General features: G+C 38.3%; 1 protein-coding gene across 2 annotated transcripts in view; it reads right to left on the reverse strand.

Moving 5' to 3' along the window:
• WDR33 (WD repeat domain 33) overlaps nucleotides 1-16,759 on the reverse strand; it is a 52,088-nt gene that overhangs the window by 18,409 nt on the left and 16,920 nt on the right. For both annotated transcript variants that reach the window (XM_009874752.1, XM_009874751.1), the window contains exons 7-9: nucleotides 1,031-1,157; nucleotides 303-457; nucleotides 91-169 (exon numbers count right to left, since the gene is read on the reverse strand). In XM_009874752.1, coding sequence (XP_009873054.1) covers nucleotides 91-169; nucleotides 303-457; nucleotides 1,031-1,157 — 361 coding nt within the window. The remainder of the gene's footprint in view (nucleotides 1-90; nucleotides 170-302; nucleotides 458-1,030; nucleotides 1,158-16,759) is intronic.

The following is a 16,759-nucleotide window of genomic DNA, read 5'->3' on the forward strand; positions in this document are numbered from 1 at the left end:
TCAAAGGTGAAAGGCATACTTTATGTTTAGTATAACAGCTTGCACATCTGACCAACATCTTTCCACCGTGCTGATGAAAATGCCACATACCCGACATGCCAGAACAGCAGAGAGCCATCAGATCCTCCACTGGCAAACAACCCTTCGTGAACAGGATGCCAGGCCACAGCTGAAATACAAAGTAAGCCACAATCACACAGTGTAACACTTCAATTTCTGACAAATGAAAATCAGGATCTTGGAACTTTAATATTTAATCCAAATTTATTAATAAAAATCCACATAATGTAACAAATTCTGACCTGTGGCCTCCTTCTTATGACCCCTGAAGACCTGAAGTTCTTCTTTCAGGTTACGAATGTCAAAGAGCTTACAGAGGTGGTCACGAGAAGCTGTTAGCAGCCAGTTGCCATTCAGATTCAGTTTCACCTCCATCACTGTGTTTTTATGAGCATGTCTGTAAGCAGAGAAAGACAGACTGTTTGTCCAGATACTGGTTTCTCAGGTACAAACAAAACCATGATAATTTACCAGTCCTAAATTTTCACCTCAGTAACAAAGTCGCTCAGGCTACTAAATGAGAATACTGTGGCTTTCTGCACAAAGGCCCTTTGCCTTAATTCTGTCCTTTCGTACTTCAGAGCAACGATAGTGCTCACTGAGACAGTCTTCAGTTGTTGCGCATGTTTCTATTGCAGCATGAGAAATTTTTCATCAGCCAGATGAAACATCTCCTTTGTGTTTCTACATCTCAATTCTGTCTTCCAAATGAAAACTGTGTGACTAGGAGCTCTAAGGAGGACAAAGTAAATTTAAATAAGGAATACGGAAGTCGCAATTTTTCAAGCATAGACTTGACTTGGCCTGACCTCTAGATTGTCTGGCACAGCTAAGGCACTAGATTCATATTTGAAGCAGCTGTGCATGGCTGAAAAGATGTGAGGCAAAAAGCTAAGACAGGAATTAAAAAATATATTTTATGAAGTTAGCTTATATTTGAGCAAGTCAAAATCTCCAAACAAGAACTTACAGCGTGGCCAGGCTCTGACCAGTTTTTGGATCCCAGAACTTGATGGGCTGTTGGCTATCTTTGCTTCCTGATACAACTAATCCTTTTGTTGGATGCCAGTCAACACATTTCACATCTGCTCCATGTCCTGTTAACAGGATAAAAATTTTTCATTTTGAGATTTCACAGACACTGAAAAGACACTGAAAATTTAAAGGATGCACACTTTATAACTGTAATGTAAAACTGGATGAAAAATATCACAGAGCACAGGTCACGAAACATAAAATCAAACTAAATACAAGCTGTTTTTATTTAGGCTCCATTCCTTCCCATTAATTACTGGGAGCATCTTCTCCTCACACCAAGCTCACTTTACCAATATAAAAATTCTTTTAAGAAATTTCTGCTCAAACTGGCACTTTGCTTTAGGCTTTGGCCCTACACTATTACACAATATTTTAAACATAATACTGATGAAGCTTTTGAATGGAGGTGGTAAGGGAAAATGACACTTGGGCACTTTCTGTGAAATACTGTAGAAGTGAAAGGCAAATACATATTTGCTCCTATCCTATCAGTACTATCCTTTTCCGTCCTGTCAGAATATAAGCAAATAAATTAAATTATGGAGCTGAAAACAAAATTAGCATATGATGAAAAGAAATCTTAAGAGATGTAACCTCTTATCAGGTCAAAAGGATTCAGGTTTTTTAGCACTCGAGAGTTAGGAGAGGAAAAACGCTTGTGATACCATTTAATTTTAAACGGACTGACTGACCTTGACAAAGAATCAGGGCTGCACAGATGATCTAAAATCTGTCAGGAATAAATGCCTGTCTGTTCCTGCTACACAACAAAATGAGGTTTCTGAGCTGAACTGTCAGGATTTAGAGAAGAAATAACAAATGATAATTTCTTTCTCCAATGTCTCTCCATGCCAGCCCATTTCAAGAGAAAGCCAACAAGAACAGTCAACGCCAGAAAATGAGGCAGCATGCAGTAACTAAAGAAAAAAGCAAGATGAGAAAGGAAGAGCTGTCTGCAACATAAAGGCACTGAAGTAATAAAATGGTAAGGAAAAATGGTAGCATGTTGCATGAAAGACAAAGGGCTCCCATCAGTCCAACAGCTCCCACAACCACTGCTTTGCTACACGGTGGAACACATAATTTAAGCAGCTCAAGCTGTCTTAATATAGGCCTCCATTTGACAAGACATTAAAAATTAATATCAGTTGAAGTTTTCCTGAGGCCACAGAAACATTAAATTAGAATAAGCAATATAATTCTGTCTTAAAAGCAAGATGTTAACACACAGAGCACTCTCTCCATCATACGAGTGCAATTTTCCTCCTCTCTTCTGGAAAAGACAGATGGGGAACAGATTCTTGACCCACAAATGAACAAATACAAGGTTTCGTTAAGTCCACGGGGAACGGCTTTAGGGATTGCTTGATGACACGGATGAAGGAACCCAACTCTCGTCCAGTCATAGCGGGCAGAACTGCCCTTGGCTTATGCAGAGTCTCAGGGAAGAGCAGGACCCTCAAGTGGCAAAGACTATAAACGTGTTGACAAGCAACCACTCCGGCCGGCCGTCCTACTAAGAGAGAAGCACTCAGGTATGTGCTGTCCTGCCATCTCTCCGGCTCTTTTAATGCAGAAAGAAACGAAAGGCACTGTTCATCTGGATTTGCCTGACTAAAACCTTCTCTCTATTAACCAAAACATGAAGCTGAATGCTGAGCAAACCTTGCTCCCAGGTGTTTATTTCAGAGGAACGATTTGGCCTGTACTAAGAGAGAAAGCACTTTTCCTCCATAGCGGAAAGCAATTCATGTTGCAGGATTTGAGTTGATGAGATTCTGTATGTACCTGCTATCCTGCAGCCTCCAGGGAAAGACACAGGATTTTAATTCAAAGGCAAAAATTGCAGTTAATAACTGGTTGAACCACATGGAAATGTGTTTAGACTGAAATATTTGAGTACTATCATAAAAATGATAAAAAACTCCTACCCACAAGGAGTAGAATTACGGTGGCCTTGCTGCTCCTGAAATAAAGACAATTGGTAATGAGAGAGCGCTGAGAGACAAAGGACTATACTCTAGTCAGTAAAATTGCATCCAGAAAACAAGTTACGCTGGTGAAAGGCCATCTCCAGATCACAGCTCGACCCATGCAAGGCCCCATTTAGGCTTTGCTTTTGAGACCTGAGTTAAACCAGTCTAAATATGTATCCTGAGGGACAACAGGCTCAGAGTGGGTAATCCAGTCCAAGTCCAGAGCCACGCTCTTAAACAGAGCGACGGAGGCTCAGTCTCTCCAGTCTTCACAAAGGAGAGACAGTGATGGGACAGCACCAGACTGACAGGCTTCTCAGAAGCCAGGTTTGATAGTCACTCACCCACTAGCACCAGACCACAAAGCTGAAAGGCAGTAAAAGATGCCAGGATGCTCAGAACTCGTAACCAGAGCAGGTAAATCCTGAGGGACTTATCAGCAGGCTTCTGACCATCATCGGCACGCTAAAACTGATCACAGGAATCTAAAAGACTTGTATTTGGAAAGATAACCATTATTAAGAGGTAACTGGCACTTCCTGCAGAGAACAATCTTTCAACCACTGTGCTCCGGACTACGGTAATAGTGGGGTCAAACGGGGACCCTCCTTTGTAACCTAACAAAAATGAGGGCAGGACAGATCAAGAGAGGCATCTCAGACAAAGTTCTGCACCAAATGGGATCATCACATACACTTAGCTATAGCTTCCTACTGCAATGAGGTTTCCAGGAGAAAACAAAACTCCTTCCTACAACAAATACGCTTTAAATTAACTATTCCCAAGGGACAAACTAAGTCAGAACAATTATGCAAGATAACCTAGATAACTGAACAGCATCATCTAAGCAGACCTTTTTTTTTTAATTCAGCAATTGACATTTTATATTGCTTTTCCTTCTTTCTGCTGACAGATGTACATAGCAGTATCTGTAATGAGACAGATGATGCAGGAAAGATTTAAAATAAAACTCCAGGGAAAAAGAAGCCTGGTAGATTTTACTTCATAAATGTTTTTTCAGTTCTTAGTTCTAGACTAAGACCTGAGATTCAGAGTCTCCTCTGGTGCAGAACCCATCACCAAGCACCACACTCAGAAAGCCTTAATTCATGCAAATGTCTGTAGTTTACTTGCCCCATTTGCTGACTCTACCAGCTTTTGCTCAGTAACTCCCACAGTCCCACGTACGTCTCTGTGACGTAGGAGAGCCAGGATGGGAATTTCTCTCTCAACAGGGCTTATATCCTTGCAGGACACAGACATTGTATCTCGTAGGAAAGCTTTAGGGATAAACGAAATATGAATTGTTCAGAAGTCATGGCAATGACTACAAACAAACTGAAATAGAAGACTGAAGGTAAATATTTTTGATGAACTGAACTTGAAAATCATGAGTTACTGATGAGCATAAACAAATACACTAACACTTGTTAGTTTTGCTACAACTTTTTCTTATATTTAACAAAATCTGTAGAAAAATACATTAAAAACAAGCATATGTAGATTCTTAAAAAAATTCAGATATAAAAGTATTTCTCTGATAATACTTCTCATATGCATAATTAATTTTTGAACAGAGTCACTGGCTCTAGTCACAACCTCGTTAATTAAAATACTGATTGATAATACTTCTAGTCAACTTACTTCAAGGGTTGCTCCTTAAAAGACACTGAATAGAAATACTGGCTGGTGAAAGGCGTTAACAGCCTATAAAAGATTATGTGTAATACTGTCTGATTGAATTTAGCTTGTCACATGTCTGGAAAAGGACACAAACTAAGGATTTGATATCCTCCTCCTAAGTTCTGCATATATGACTTAGTCATACATGGTGTAAAAAAAAGTTGATTTGGAATATTGCCTTTTTACTACAGTCTGTAACATATATATGTATTTTATAGTGGAACTATGTATAAACTATTCATTATAGGTATGTCGTGTTTATTGCTGTAGCTAAATTTTTTGCTATTATACTCTTTCTCCCAGGAATAAGCCCCACTCTGAAGGCACATAAATTGGAAAGAGTATTTTAGATTGTATCATATAATTTCTAGATCCTTCTCAGCAATTATCTGGATGCATATGCACATACTGAGAAGATCCTCTTAAGGCATCTTCTTGTATTTTTTTTTAACATCCATGTGCAAAAAAAAAAAAAAGGATATTTATAACTATGTTTTAAAGAATGAACATAATAATTTAAGTGCAACAATATTGATTGTTTCTCATTTAGAGAGAATTCTATTTGCTCAGATTATTTATTGTTATAAAAGACACATAGTTCTCTTATTCTGTTTTAAATGGGGAGCAAATACAGCTGTGTATTGAATTGTCCAGACTTGAAGTCTTTTCATCACCACACAGTAACAACCGCCTTCCTGTAACCTGTATCCCCAAAACCGGAGAACCCCTCTCAGAAGAGCAAGCTCTTTATAGGGGACTACTTCCAAGGGATTTGCAAAGAGACAGGTTTTACTACCACTGGAGCTAAGGTTTTCTACCCTCAAAAAAAAGAAAAAAAAAGAAAAAGACCTGCAAGTCAAGGATAATGAAAACCAAACATGTTAGCAGAAATACATGCCAAGTTTTCTACGTAATTCCCTTAGACTTGGTTAGTTCCTTCCAGCCTACTAGGCAAATTGGATTATTCTGCTCATTTCAGTTTTACGGAAGGCTTTTAAAATGTTACCCAACGGTTACCCATTCCCTACTTGTACGTAAAGATCACTTAGGAACTGAATGCCTCATATCTACAAGAACCAAGGGACTGTTTTGATAACACCAATCAGATCAGCAGTAAGTGTAAGAACATGTTTTAATTCCAGTAATTTAGTGTTCTTTGCTCTATCACAGTATGAGAACGATACTGCTCTTGAAAGCTGTCCCACGAGCTCTTCCACTTTCTATTCTCCACTCCACGAATGACTATCACAGAAACCCTCCGTCTATAGATACACAGCACTCTCCCGCTTTTTAGCATAATGTGGGAGGTTGGTGAATAGGAAATTAAGGGAAAAGCTCTCTTCAGTCTTCAGTGAATTCAGAACAATGTCTCCCACCGTATTTCCAGATCTGTCCCATAAACTCAAGTTTTATTTTCCTTTATTTGCTCACAGTCCTTCTCTAGCTCTCTGGTAGTTTTAAACATGGTATCTAGAGAGACTCCTAGAATTTTAATCTACCTACAGGGAATGTCTCCTAGATCATCAGTATTCCTCTAAACCAGCACCAGAATGGGACATAATTAAACCTTGTTTACAAATTCCTCCCCGCCTTTTTTTTTTCTAGTTCCATAATCATACTAAGTTTTCTTCTTGGATAAAAGCTCTTGTAACAAGACAGTTTGCTTTTACCATCTGTGAAATCTGTAGGTTGAAAAAAATGTAATAATCAGTAAAGACTAATGTAACAGGTATTGGTAAACAAATGAGTTTTCCCAAAATTACTCGGAACAGATAATCAGCCCCCAAAATGTGTTTCCATAAATGAGTTTAGAATTTGTATGTGCTAGTCCCAACTGAATTTACACCACTCGGTGAATAGACTGAATTCTACAAAATACTACAAAACTAGCAAAAAAAAGTTTGAAGTTGATACTGGTAGTGTGTTTGCTCAGCTTGTGTAACAGCCAAGGCACTGCAAAAAATCATGAAAAAAATCTTGTTATATTACATGTAACGGCATGTACTCATCTGAATTCTTTACACCTGCTGAAAATCAATGGCAATGCCTTCTTTAAGGTTTTATGGCTGCAAGAAATCCAGCTGGGTCCCAGTGTATGTGGGAACTGGGTCATGCAGGGTTTAGTCTTTAACTAATGGGAATACTCATGTGTGAAATGTTTAAATTTTTCAGTGAACTGAAGGTAGAATGCTGAGCAACTTCCAAAGCTGAAATACATTGCTTTGAACAAGCATTACAGAACTGAAAATATCTACTGTGTTAGATTTTTAGTATGTTTTGGGTTTTTTTTTTTTTCTTTTCTTTTAAATCACTGAGCAGGTTCATGCCAGAATCTACAAACACTATAGCGTTACCTTTCCTTTCAGACCATTTGCTTTTCCTAGTTCAGGAATTTACTTTTGAGCATTATCACTACCTACTCCCAATCAGTTTCTTCCCTGTATATGTTGTAATACAGACAGAAATAAGTGCGACAGCAGGTTGTGCAAGAGCACAGTAATAGGATCAGCATCTGTAACAAGCCAAGAGCTGTTTAACATTCTCTTAGAAGGGAGAACTACACAAAAATAAATTAAGTATGCATGTTTCACAATTTCTAAGGGTAAGACATAGTTCAGTAATACCTAGATTGATCACAGATCAGAATTTTAGTATGTAAAAAAAATTACAAAACTTCATCAGTTTTGCTTAATCAGTGTCCAGATTTCCTAACTTACCATCATTTTAATGCACTTAATCAAAAAAAATCTACTTATAATGCACATGTATAGTGCATCTGTCACACAGCATTCACCTATGTGATGATGCTTTAAAATGCAGCATAATGCTTAGTGCAATACAGTAGTCATTATTTCCAATTAAGAAGTCATTATTAATCTTGAAGAGAAAGCCATCAGGAAGGTCAGAGCTAGCTCAAGAGAAACGACAGGAAAAACAGGGCAGAGAGTGTAAAACCCCATTAGAACTGTGCAACACCTGCCTATTCAACCTCTATATATGTGCTAGTGCTTAGCAGTAACGGCAGCCGAATTCAAGGACAAAGGCAGATTTTCATCACAGAGTTAAATTATTTATGAAAAGCAGACTGGATTTTCTACTTTGCACGTCGGCAGAGTTATCTATTAAAATTCTTATGGCACACTACTTATAATTCCATCCCAGGTATTCATCAGAGAATTAACAGGGCTTTTTTTAAATCGTAAAAGGCAGAACAGCAGCCTTTTTTTTGCTGGTTACATTATCTGTAAAGTAGTTGGGACTAGATGTTCTTATCTGTTCAAAAAGTAGCCAGCCTTCTTTGAAAGCAGCAACACACTTGCTTTTCAGTGACAGAAAATATTTATTTACAACGGTATTTACATTTAATGATATTAAAAATAAATGTTGTACAAGAAATACTAAGAACAAACAGCAATTGTAAGAAAAATTCCCAGACTTCATAACAGAAATAGCTGACAGGAGCCAAAAAACCCCACTCCCTCAGAGAGAACTGTCCCACAATTTTCTATCACTTGTTTTCTGGCACCTTCCTTTCAAGTATCTGGTACTAGTCACTGGATCCAAAAGAGCTTGTACTGCCTCTGACGAGTGTTTACTGTCCTAAGCCACCAGACAAGAGTGATCTTAATTACTACACAATGTTGTACAGAAAAGGAGAGAGCACAGCTGCGTCCTGAAATAGAACACCCGGCAGTGCTTCAAGGGAAGAAAGCGTGAACTAGAAAGATGAGAAATTCCGTGATTTCGTCAATCATTAGCCCGCAGTTCCCAGAGGTTTGTTGCTTTCTATCTGGGCACAGAATTAGTTTGCTAGGTGGTACCTTTTTATTTTTGGTAAAAAACCAATAAAAAAAAAATCCCCCCAAAGCGTAAGCTTTTACGTTAAAATGTTCCCGGTCAGCTTCTCCAAACATGACGTAAACAAGTTTTCTGGAGTCTGCTCAGAGCCTGTACCACTAACGTAATAAAAGAAAAACTGATCAATCTGATTAGAATGCCAAATAATTTGAAGCTTCCAAATGACAATTTATCTCAAAAGTAACTACTGAACTACTGCTCAGTCATAACATGTATCTTATGAATTGAGAACAGAGTGGGGGACGTGTTAAAAACTGGTGCCTGAAGCTACGCTTCTAGTAAGTGATACAATTTTAAGATCACTGATCCTAAAGTAGCTTCAGTGAGGTTTTTAAAATACATACTTAAGAAACCATTTTTATTCACTAATACTGAAAATGTGACTTATGTATTCACTTGCTGCCACTGAGGTGTCAAAATCCTCTGCCTTTCCACTTGCAGGCTCCTGTCAAGCCTTTGCCTGTTATATGTGTGAAACACAACTCAGCAAAGCCAGACACCGTTTGAGTGAATGTTAAAATAATGGAAAGAAGGAATTTCAAAAGCACAGTATTGATTTAGACATAAACTAACGTGAAACTAATCAACTTTGGTGCATCCTAAAATAAAGCGCAGCAATTTAGTGCAAGGAGAGAAAAGGAAGGAAAATCAGGGGGACACACTGCAGAACTCTGTGCCAGCTTGCCCCAAGCTCTGTGATCTGATCATAATTTCATCAAGGTTGTAAGCGGTAGAGCTGGAATACTTCGCTCATAACGCAGGAAAGAGAATAAATACTTCCAGAAAAGCTAAGAGGAATCATCATTAATCATTTTCAGCACTTATTTCCTTTAACATCCTGCTGGATGTTCATGAAAGTTCTGCTGGTGATTATGGCTGTTGTGAGAGAAAAGTATAGTCCAGCTACTCAGTCGAGAGGTTAATCCACGTTTCAAAGCAGTGTCTGGCACACAAGCAGACATCAGTCAGTGGTTAAAACCTAAGAGAAAAGTTTGTGGACCCCAGCAAGAGGAGTTACAAGAAGTCTTTAACTTCTATATAACTTGAAAATAGACTTGCTCCCAAGCGAACCTAGAATCTTCTAACAAAGATACCCAACACAGAAGGACTACCAAGATACTTCAATCCACTTGATCTTCCTTCATCGGAATAACAGGCTGCAATATGTTTTTATGGATACAGGGCAGGATCCTACTTTTTAACATGCCACTGAAGAGAGATACTAGCAATTCTCTTCTCTACCAGACAAGTAAGCTACTTTTAAAGACAGCCAGTCACAGAAGAACACTTGTCCAGCCAGCTTCTCATTTTAAGGGACAGCAAGTTTGCAGGAAAGCTGTTTTCTTTCTTGTCAACCAAAAAAAGCCACATAAGCTACTTTTGAGAGGCGGTTTAACAATACGGAACATCCCAGATGTATGAGCCTAATATCATTTTAAAGCACCAGAATAATGAGTTCAGGTACGCAGAAGTTAGGAAAACTATTTTCTTTGGTTCTGGGGCAAATGCTGCACAAGCACCTGCTCTGAGTAATTACTGAACAGCAGCTCACCCAGGGGTGGGGCAAGGGGACCACAGAGATTATCAAACTTCGTGCAAGCTCTAGGAAAAGATTTGTGTCAATCGATAATCCAGCAAGTATAAGAGAGCCAAGAAGGGGTATGCAAATAGAGGCCATTTAACTTGATCTTTGTATTTTACAGTACCACCAAAACTGAGCAAACTACAAAGCAGGAGACCTACTGAAGTAAACTTCTGGCAGAAAGCAGAGCATGTAATACTGGCCTAAGCTCCAAAGCACTCCTCTTTCTACGCAGAGGTGAAGCTGAACAGACAGGAGAATTTTTATCTCAAGCATAAAGTACCAATTTTTAAGCAACTGATAATGAAAGAGCTGTAAATTATGAGGATAGAAACAAACACAATGAGCAGAGTACCGTGAATTAAAACAGAAAAAAAAAAATCAGCAGGTAATATTATACAGTGACTTACGACCACGTCTAATCTAGTGGTGATCTCGCAGCTAATGAGAAGAAACACGGCAAAATGAAAACAATTTAAAAAATCAGTGCAACAATGTAATTAAAATGCGGGAGCAAAACAATGATTTGAATAGATTCCAGAAACATAACAGAGATAATACCTTCCATCAAAATTTCAATCAAGCAGCAAAGAAAAGATGAGCTCAGGCAAGAGACAGAAAGAAGGAATGTATTATCACAGTCTTACTTCCAAATTTTTGCACCATCAGTGAGTCCTCTTACTTCTTCTTATTTTCCTATATGGCCACCACATCTGTGGACTCAGTCCTCCTGCCTGCCACCTATTAGTTTTGAAATTCAAGAAAATCTTTACCTCTTTCAGTTTTAATGACAATTCTGAAGTCCCTATTTAAGCAGGAGAACCCAAATGCTTTTTATTTCTCTTCCAATTCGAAAAACAGATCCCCTACTAAGCAACTGTTGTGCAGAGCGTGGCTGCATAAATAGCTATGAGGCTCTCTAAAACTGTGCATCCCCATGTACCATTTTCAATTCCACAAGCACATGAATGGATCAAACAGTAAAGCTCTCTTCACATGTGATCAAACAGAGACAGGGAAAAAGATGGTCTTGAAAACTTACCAGGGATTTTGTGCGATAAAAACCTAACAAAGAAAGGGAGAGATGTCAACAGGAAGAAATGGGATAAAACAATCCAAAGAGTACTTAAATAACTCATATATATCAAAACCAGGGGCAAAAAAATATGGAGAACATGTAAAAGGCGACATACATGCTTATGAGAAGAAAGGCAAAAGGGCCCATCACCAGTTTAAGTGGGATTCTCAACAAAAAGTGCTGGTAACCATTAGGGGAAAGCGCTGTTCTCGGATTAACTTGCTAACATCACAAGTAGACGTGAACAAAACAAGTGGTATTTGATTTAAAGCATGGGGGAAAAAAATTACTACTACTTTACGTAAAAAAATGTGTGAAACAGGTTTCCTATGACAACATACTAAGGGATAGTTCTTTCAGTCTCAGAATAGAGGATACAAGAATTAAGCAGACTCCACCACACCACATTACAGATTGAATACTTTTTTGAACCCTAGGCTTCTTGAAATGACTGCCAGTCGGCTTTTTTTCACTGCTGACTTCAAAGGAATTTTTTAAAAATAAATAAAAAAATAATCAGACAAGACATGGCCATTGTGCTGGCATTGAAGCATGATGTTTCTTCTGTGAGGCAGTCAATGACTGAATGTCTATTTGAAACTACAGGTAGATGCACTCAGTAGCATGTTACAAATTTCCAAAATAAGCATAAATGAATGATGCAGAGGTCTGGAGGAAAGCATCCTATAAGCATACTGCAATTATAACTGCAGTGTACGTTCTCATGAATTCAGCTGAACTGTCATGGAAAAAAAAAGTTAGAACAGGAAAATCTTCTCCCCAGAAGCAGGAAAATATTCAAGTGGCACATCTACACCTGGAGCAAACAACTCCTGAATGTTACTGCACAGCCCTCTATGTTAGCATCAGAAACACTGCCTAATATTTCAAAATCAAAATCTTCCAATTTTCCAATTAAAGGAAAAACAGAAGCTTTGCTAGCCAAAAATTAAAGGATAAACAAAAGCTTTGTTAGCCAAAAACTCCCAGTGAAAAAAGAGTTACACTTTTTGAACTCTACAATAAGAGGGTTGTAAAAAATTCTAGAAAATACATAAAAAACTGAATTACGTGGACAAAAGAATCCAAGGCAGAGAATTTCCATACTGTTGTAAGTGCATGCACAGTAGAAAAAGAACAATTCGGACCATCTCTTCAGCAATGCTGAGAAAAAAAGAAACTTAAATTTTTCTGAAACAACAGTCTTGCCTGCAATATTTTAATTCCGCCTTTGTTAAAAGACTAGCACAAAAGCAATTATATTAATACTAGAGATTTTAATTATCACTATTGTGGAAATAAAAGTCGAAAATCTAAACAAGTTTTCTATTGAACATGTTTTGCTTGGGTTTGGATCACTGGTCATATCAAAACAGCACCACAAAAGATACCTGCTAATCTTCAATCATGCAAATCATCTGTAGCTGTGTAAAAAACGTGGGTTCCCAAGAATACCAAAGGAAAACGCCAACTAGATAATAAGTTTGAAATAAAAGGCAAAAGAGACCAAGTGTTTTCTAAGCAGATGCAATTCAGAAAGCAGTTCTTTCCTAGGGAATCTTTAGATTTCTCTCAGTGCTTTCTGTAGCAGCTTTCTAAGTTCTTAATCTTACACATACTAAAAGAAAGGAAATGAAAAGTGTCTTTCCAGTCTCAGAAATGTACACACCAGTCCACATCATAACAGTGAACCGGGTCTATGTATGAAACCATAGAGACAGGAGACAGAAGCTAAAAAGCAGCGCTCTAGAGAAAATGGGATACGTTCAAAAAATAACAGCAAGAACTAGTTTAGGAACAGAAGTAGTGAGGGAAAAATCATCACCAGTAAGATGTTGCTATCCTGACCCTTGAGTGGAACTGAGCCGTGCTCTTCAAACGAAACACCTTTCACAGTGCTGTCTGTGCTGTGAAGAAACAGCTAAGCCAAGGAATGGAAAACTGCAGTATTTCTCTTCTAGGAGGCTGGACTCTAGAAATCTGCTGTAAAATAAAATTACTGATAAATTGAGTCAGTGACTATAGGGGAGGTAGTAAAGTCTTCTCTTCAACTGTAGAGATAAATCTCCACACATAGTCCATTCAAATACCAATAGAAGCAGAGGGCAAAAAAAGATGTTTCAGAAAAGATGTTTCAGCAAATGCTATGTAAGAGCATGCCATTGTCTCTGAAGCAACCCACTGAGGAAAGCGAAAAACATCAAAATGTATTTGTTGGCAAAAGGATGCAAGGTAACAGCTCTGCCAAATTTACATTCTGATTTTTAGTATTTTTGTTAATACAGTAACCCTGTATTGGGGAGCAAAGTGTGGTTTTTAACCTTAAAAAGTAAAAAAAAAAAAAGGAAGCTTTAACAGGTATAATCCCATGTCAACAGTTTATTTTCAGTGCAAATTAAAATACAGTTATTGCTTTAGTACACAGAATACACCTTCATTAGACTAGTCTCTGTTTTTGGAATACATATCCCCTTGTGAATGACCTGCTGCTAGAAGATGCAGTTTTACAAGCGTCAATGTGTCATGAATGTGATCAGCTGTGACACAAGCACTACAGTGGAGAAGAAGGTACAGCAGGCTGGGAAACACCTGGCTCAAGAACAACAGATTCTTCATCTATTGGAGCCTGGGCATTAATCATTCGTACTGCAGCAGCAGTGTCCTAATCTCCTCAGGACGGCACATCAAGGAGGCTCATCATGCCTTTGTATCAATGCACTTTCACGGAAAAGAAAACAGTCGGGATTTTAAGCTCTTTCACGTGACGCCTGCAGTGAGCTGCAGTAAGCACGACACACGCTCTATGGCAAAGCAAGCAGCAAACCCCTTATTCCTCCTATCACGTACAAACAAGTAAACATCTACGGAAGTTACAATGTTTTTTAAATAAAAGCCTGATTTATCTACCATACAGTTTGATGAAGTCTCTGCTGCTACTGTGTGAAGAGAAACTTTTGTTGCGAGGGATAGATTTTCTAGAAGATTAGTGCCATTTACCAGCTTTCCCTAGCAGGTAATTCATTCAGACTGACGGGAACTAGAATTATCACATATCTGGTCAGTACAACACGTTACCTAAAGCAGCAGGGTTACCCTGTGCTACCATGCAGTATACCAGACTGTCCAACACACAGTAATTGGCAGTAAAGAGCTACGGACTGTAATAAACTGAAAATTTAATTCACTTCCCACTCCTAAGCTTGAGTTCTCCTTTCGGTGCAAGGATGGCAGAGAGTAGACACATCAGGAAAAATATTTTGATACTCTTCATGTCTATTAAATGCAACATCATCTTCTAAGGTTTTCAGTATGGCATTTCAAATTACAAGTCAACTGAAATTCTAATTAAAATTCCCCAAATTTCATTTTCAAATACTACTACTAAACTATGTTTGTTAAAATGCTTGTGATAATTGCTGCTACCGAGTACTTTTCAGGGAAACTTGTCTCATGCCTATTCCTTACTTGTGTTTTGACATCTTGCAAAAAGGTGAAAAAACTTACTCAAATACCAACATTCCATTGGAATAAAAGTTATTAAGTCAGTAAAACATTGTGCAAGGGTTTAAAAATAACTTCTGGTATTTCTAGTAAATAATTCCTGTGGAATAAACTGTCGTTATTTAGAACTGTTCCTGAATTTCAGGGCAGTGCTATGACTTGCCACCTACATTGCAGTGATGATACCCAACACGGGAGTTCTGCACAAACTAATGCAACCCCAACCATTCTGCAACACACAGGCTTGATTGCCAGCACTTCCATCCAGACTTACTAGGAACAAACATCCCCGTAGTGAAATTGTAGGCTGAAACGCACACACTAAGTGCTCTCAGAGAGCAAGACTGTGTATCCTGTGAAGAATTCTGTGATGCAGTGAAAAGTAAATGGCAAAGTGGGAGAGAAGCACGCAGCGGGTGAAGAAGCCTTTGAGCAAGCAGGGTGCATTTCTCAGCCAGGAAGCAGCAGTCACCTCTCCACCAAAGTGACCGGCAGGATTGTACCTGCTCTTTAAAGCCTTCACCATTCCAATTTTATAATGTCAATGCAGAAATTCTGAATAATACCGGCATTAAAATTTCTTACTACATTTTTATAAAAGCCCTGCTTGAAACAGTCAGTAAATGCAATTCATACTAGAGAAATGACAATCTAACATGCTTATGCAGGTCACTGGAATGAGGTATTTTTTCTCCATTCCTTTGGAAGCAAAGGGTATTCCTGATAAGCTAGGAACAGTGCGAGAGAGGACCTACCTTTGCCCAAAGATGTCCAGAATTCAATTGCAGAGTATTGACCAATTTAATGCAGTAAAAGAATTATCTGAGTGAATCTCAGTTTTCACGTTCTTTGTCTTAATACCATACGCTTAGTTGTAAGTCTCTGGAGAACAGGGACTTCCAAGAGGTGAACGGTGATCCACAGAAATCCATACTCGTCAACATTATCGATATTCCCTATTATTATATTTAGCAAACTAGCCAAGAGAATAATTATTTTGAGAATATATGTATTTCCAAATAGAAAACATTTTATACATTCGTTTTAAGAAGGTGGAGTTCCTGCCAGGGAAGCAACAAAGAATTGTTGCTGTTTGAGGGTTTAAGAGTGTAAAGCAAGATCTGTGTCAGGCTGGTGTGGCCTTTTAGGGGGAGGAAAAAAAAAAAAAAAAGAGAAAAAAAGGTTAAAAAAACCCCAACCCCTTTTACAAACTTTATCAGCAGGCCGAAGTAGAAGCATTGTTTCTGCCTAACAAATTACGCGTGGATAAGAGCAAGCAGAAGGCAGATAGAGAGAAAAGGCAGAATTCTTGACCAGGCACAAGCAGCAAGCAGTAGCACTCGGCACTCCATCAAGCTGCAGACCGAGTCAGCCTTCAGAGAACAGAGAACTTGCCAACCATTGTTACACCTTGCAACCACGCTATAGACAAGTATGCCTGACAAGCTATCCCATGTAGTATTTTCCACGTGCTACTGTTCCTTTGTCTACAGATTTTCAAATGTGTCTCTACTCCTTTCTAAGCTCATCTATAGCAGAAACATGAGTCTCAAAATTATATATAATGTTGTGCAGTCTTCTGTTAATACACTTAAACTTGAAAATTAATGAAAACATTTGGGTTTAGACATAAAGATCAGTCAAGATCTGGGATAGGTGTGGGAATGAACAATAAAATACCTTATGTAGACAAGCTTTTGGTTGAAAAGAAAAAAAAAAACAAACTCTCTTGGCAAACTTAGAAACATTACCTAGAGAAAGGCACCTTCAAGAAGAGCAATGACAAAGCAGATGGACAAACCCAGGCTGCTTCAGTTTAAGGAGTAAAGCAGTTACCTAAATGACATTTTTCTCTTTTAAAGCAAATACATTCAATCGATCTGAATTGCACATGTGCTTTAGAGCTTTACAACTCTGCCTGCACAATCTGTTTCAGGACTGCATAATACTGAAACAAAAAGAAAGCAACAAGCTAATATTAAA

The sequence above is a fragment of the Apaloderma vittatum genome, unplaced genomic scaffold (assembly GCF_000703405.1).
Source record: "Apaloderma vittatum isolate BGI_N311 unplaced genomic scaffold, ASM70340v1 scaffold13858, whole genome shotgun sequence".
NCBI classification, from domain to species: Eukaryota; Metazoa; Chordata; class Aves; order Trogoniformes; family Trogonidae; genus Apaloderma; species Apaloderma vittatum.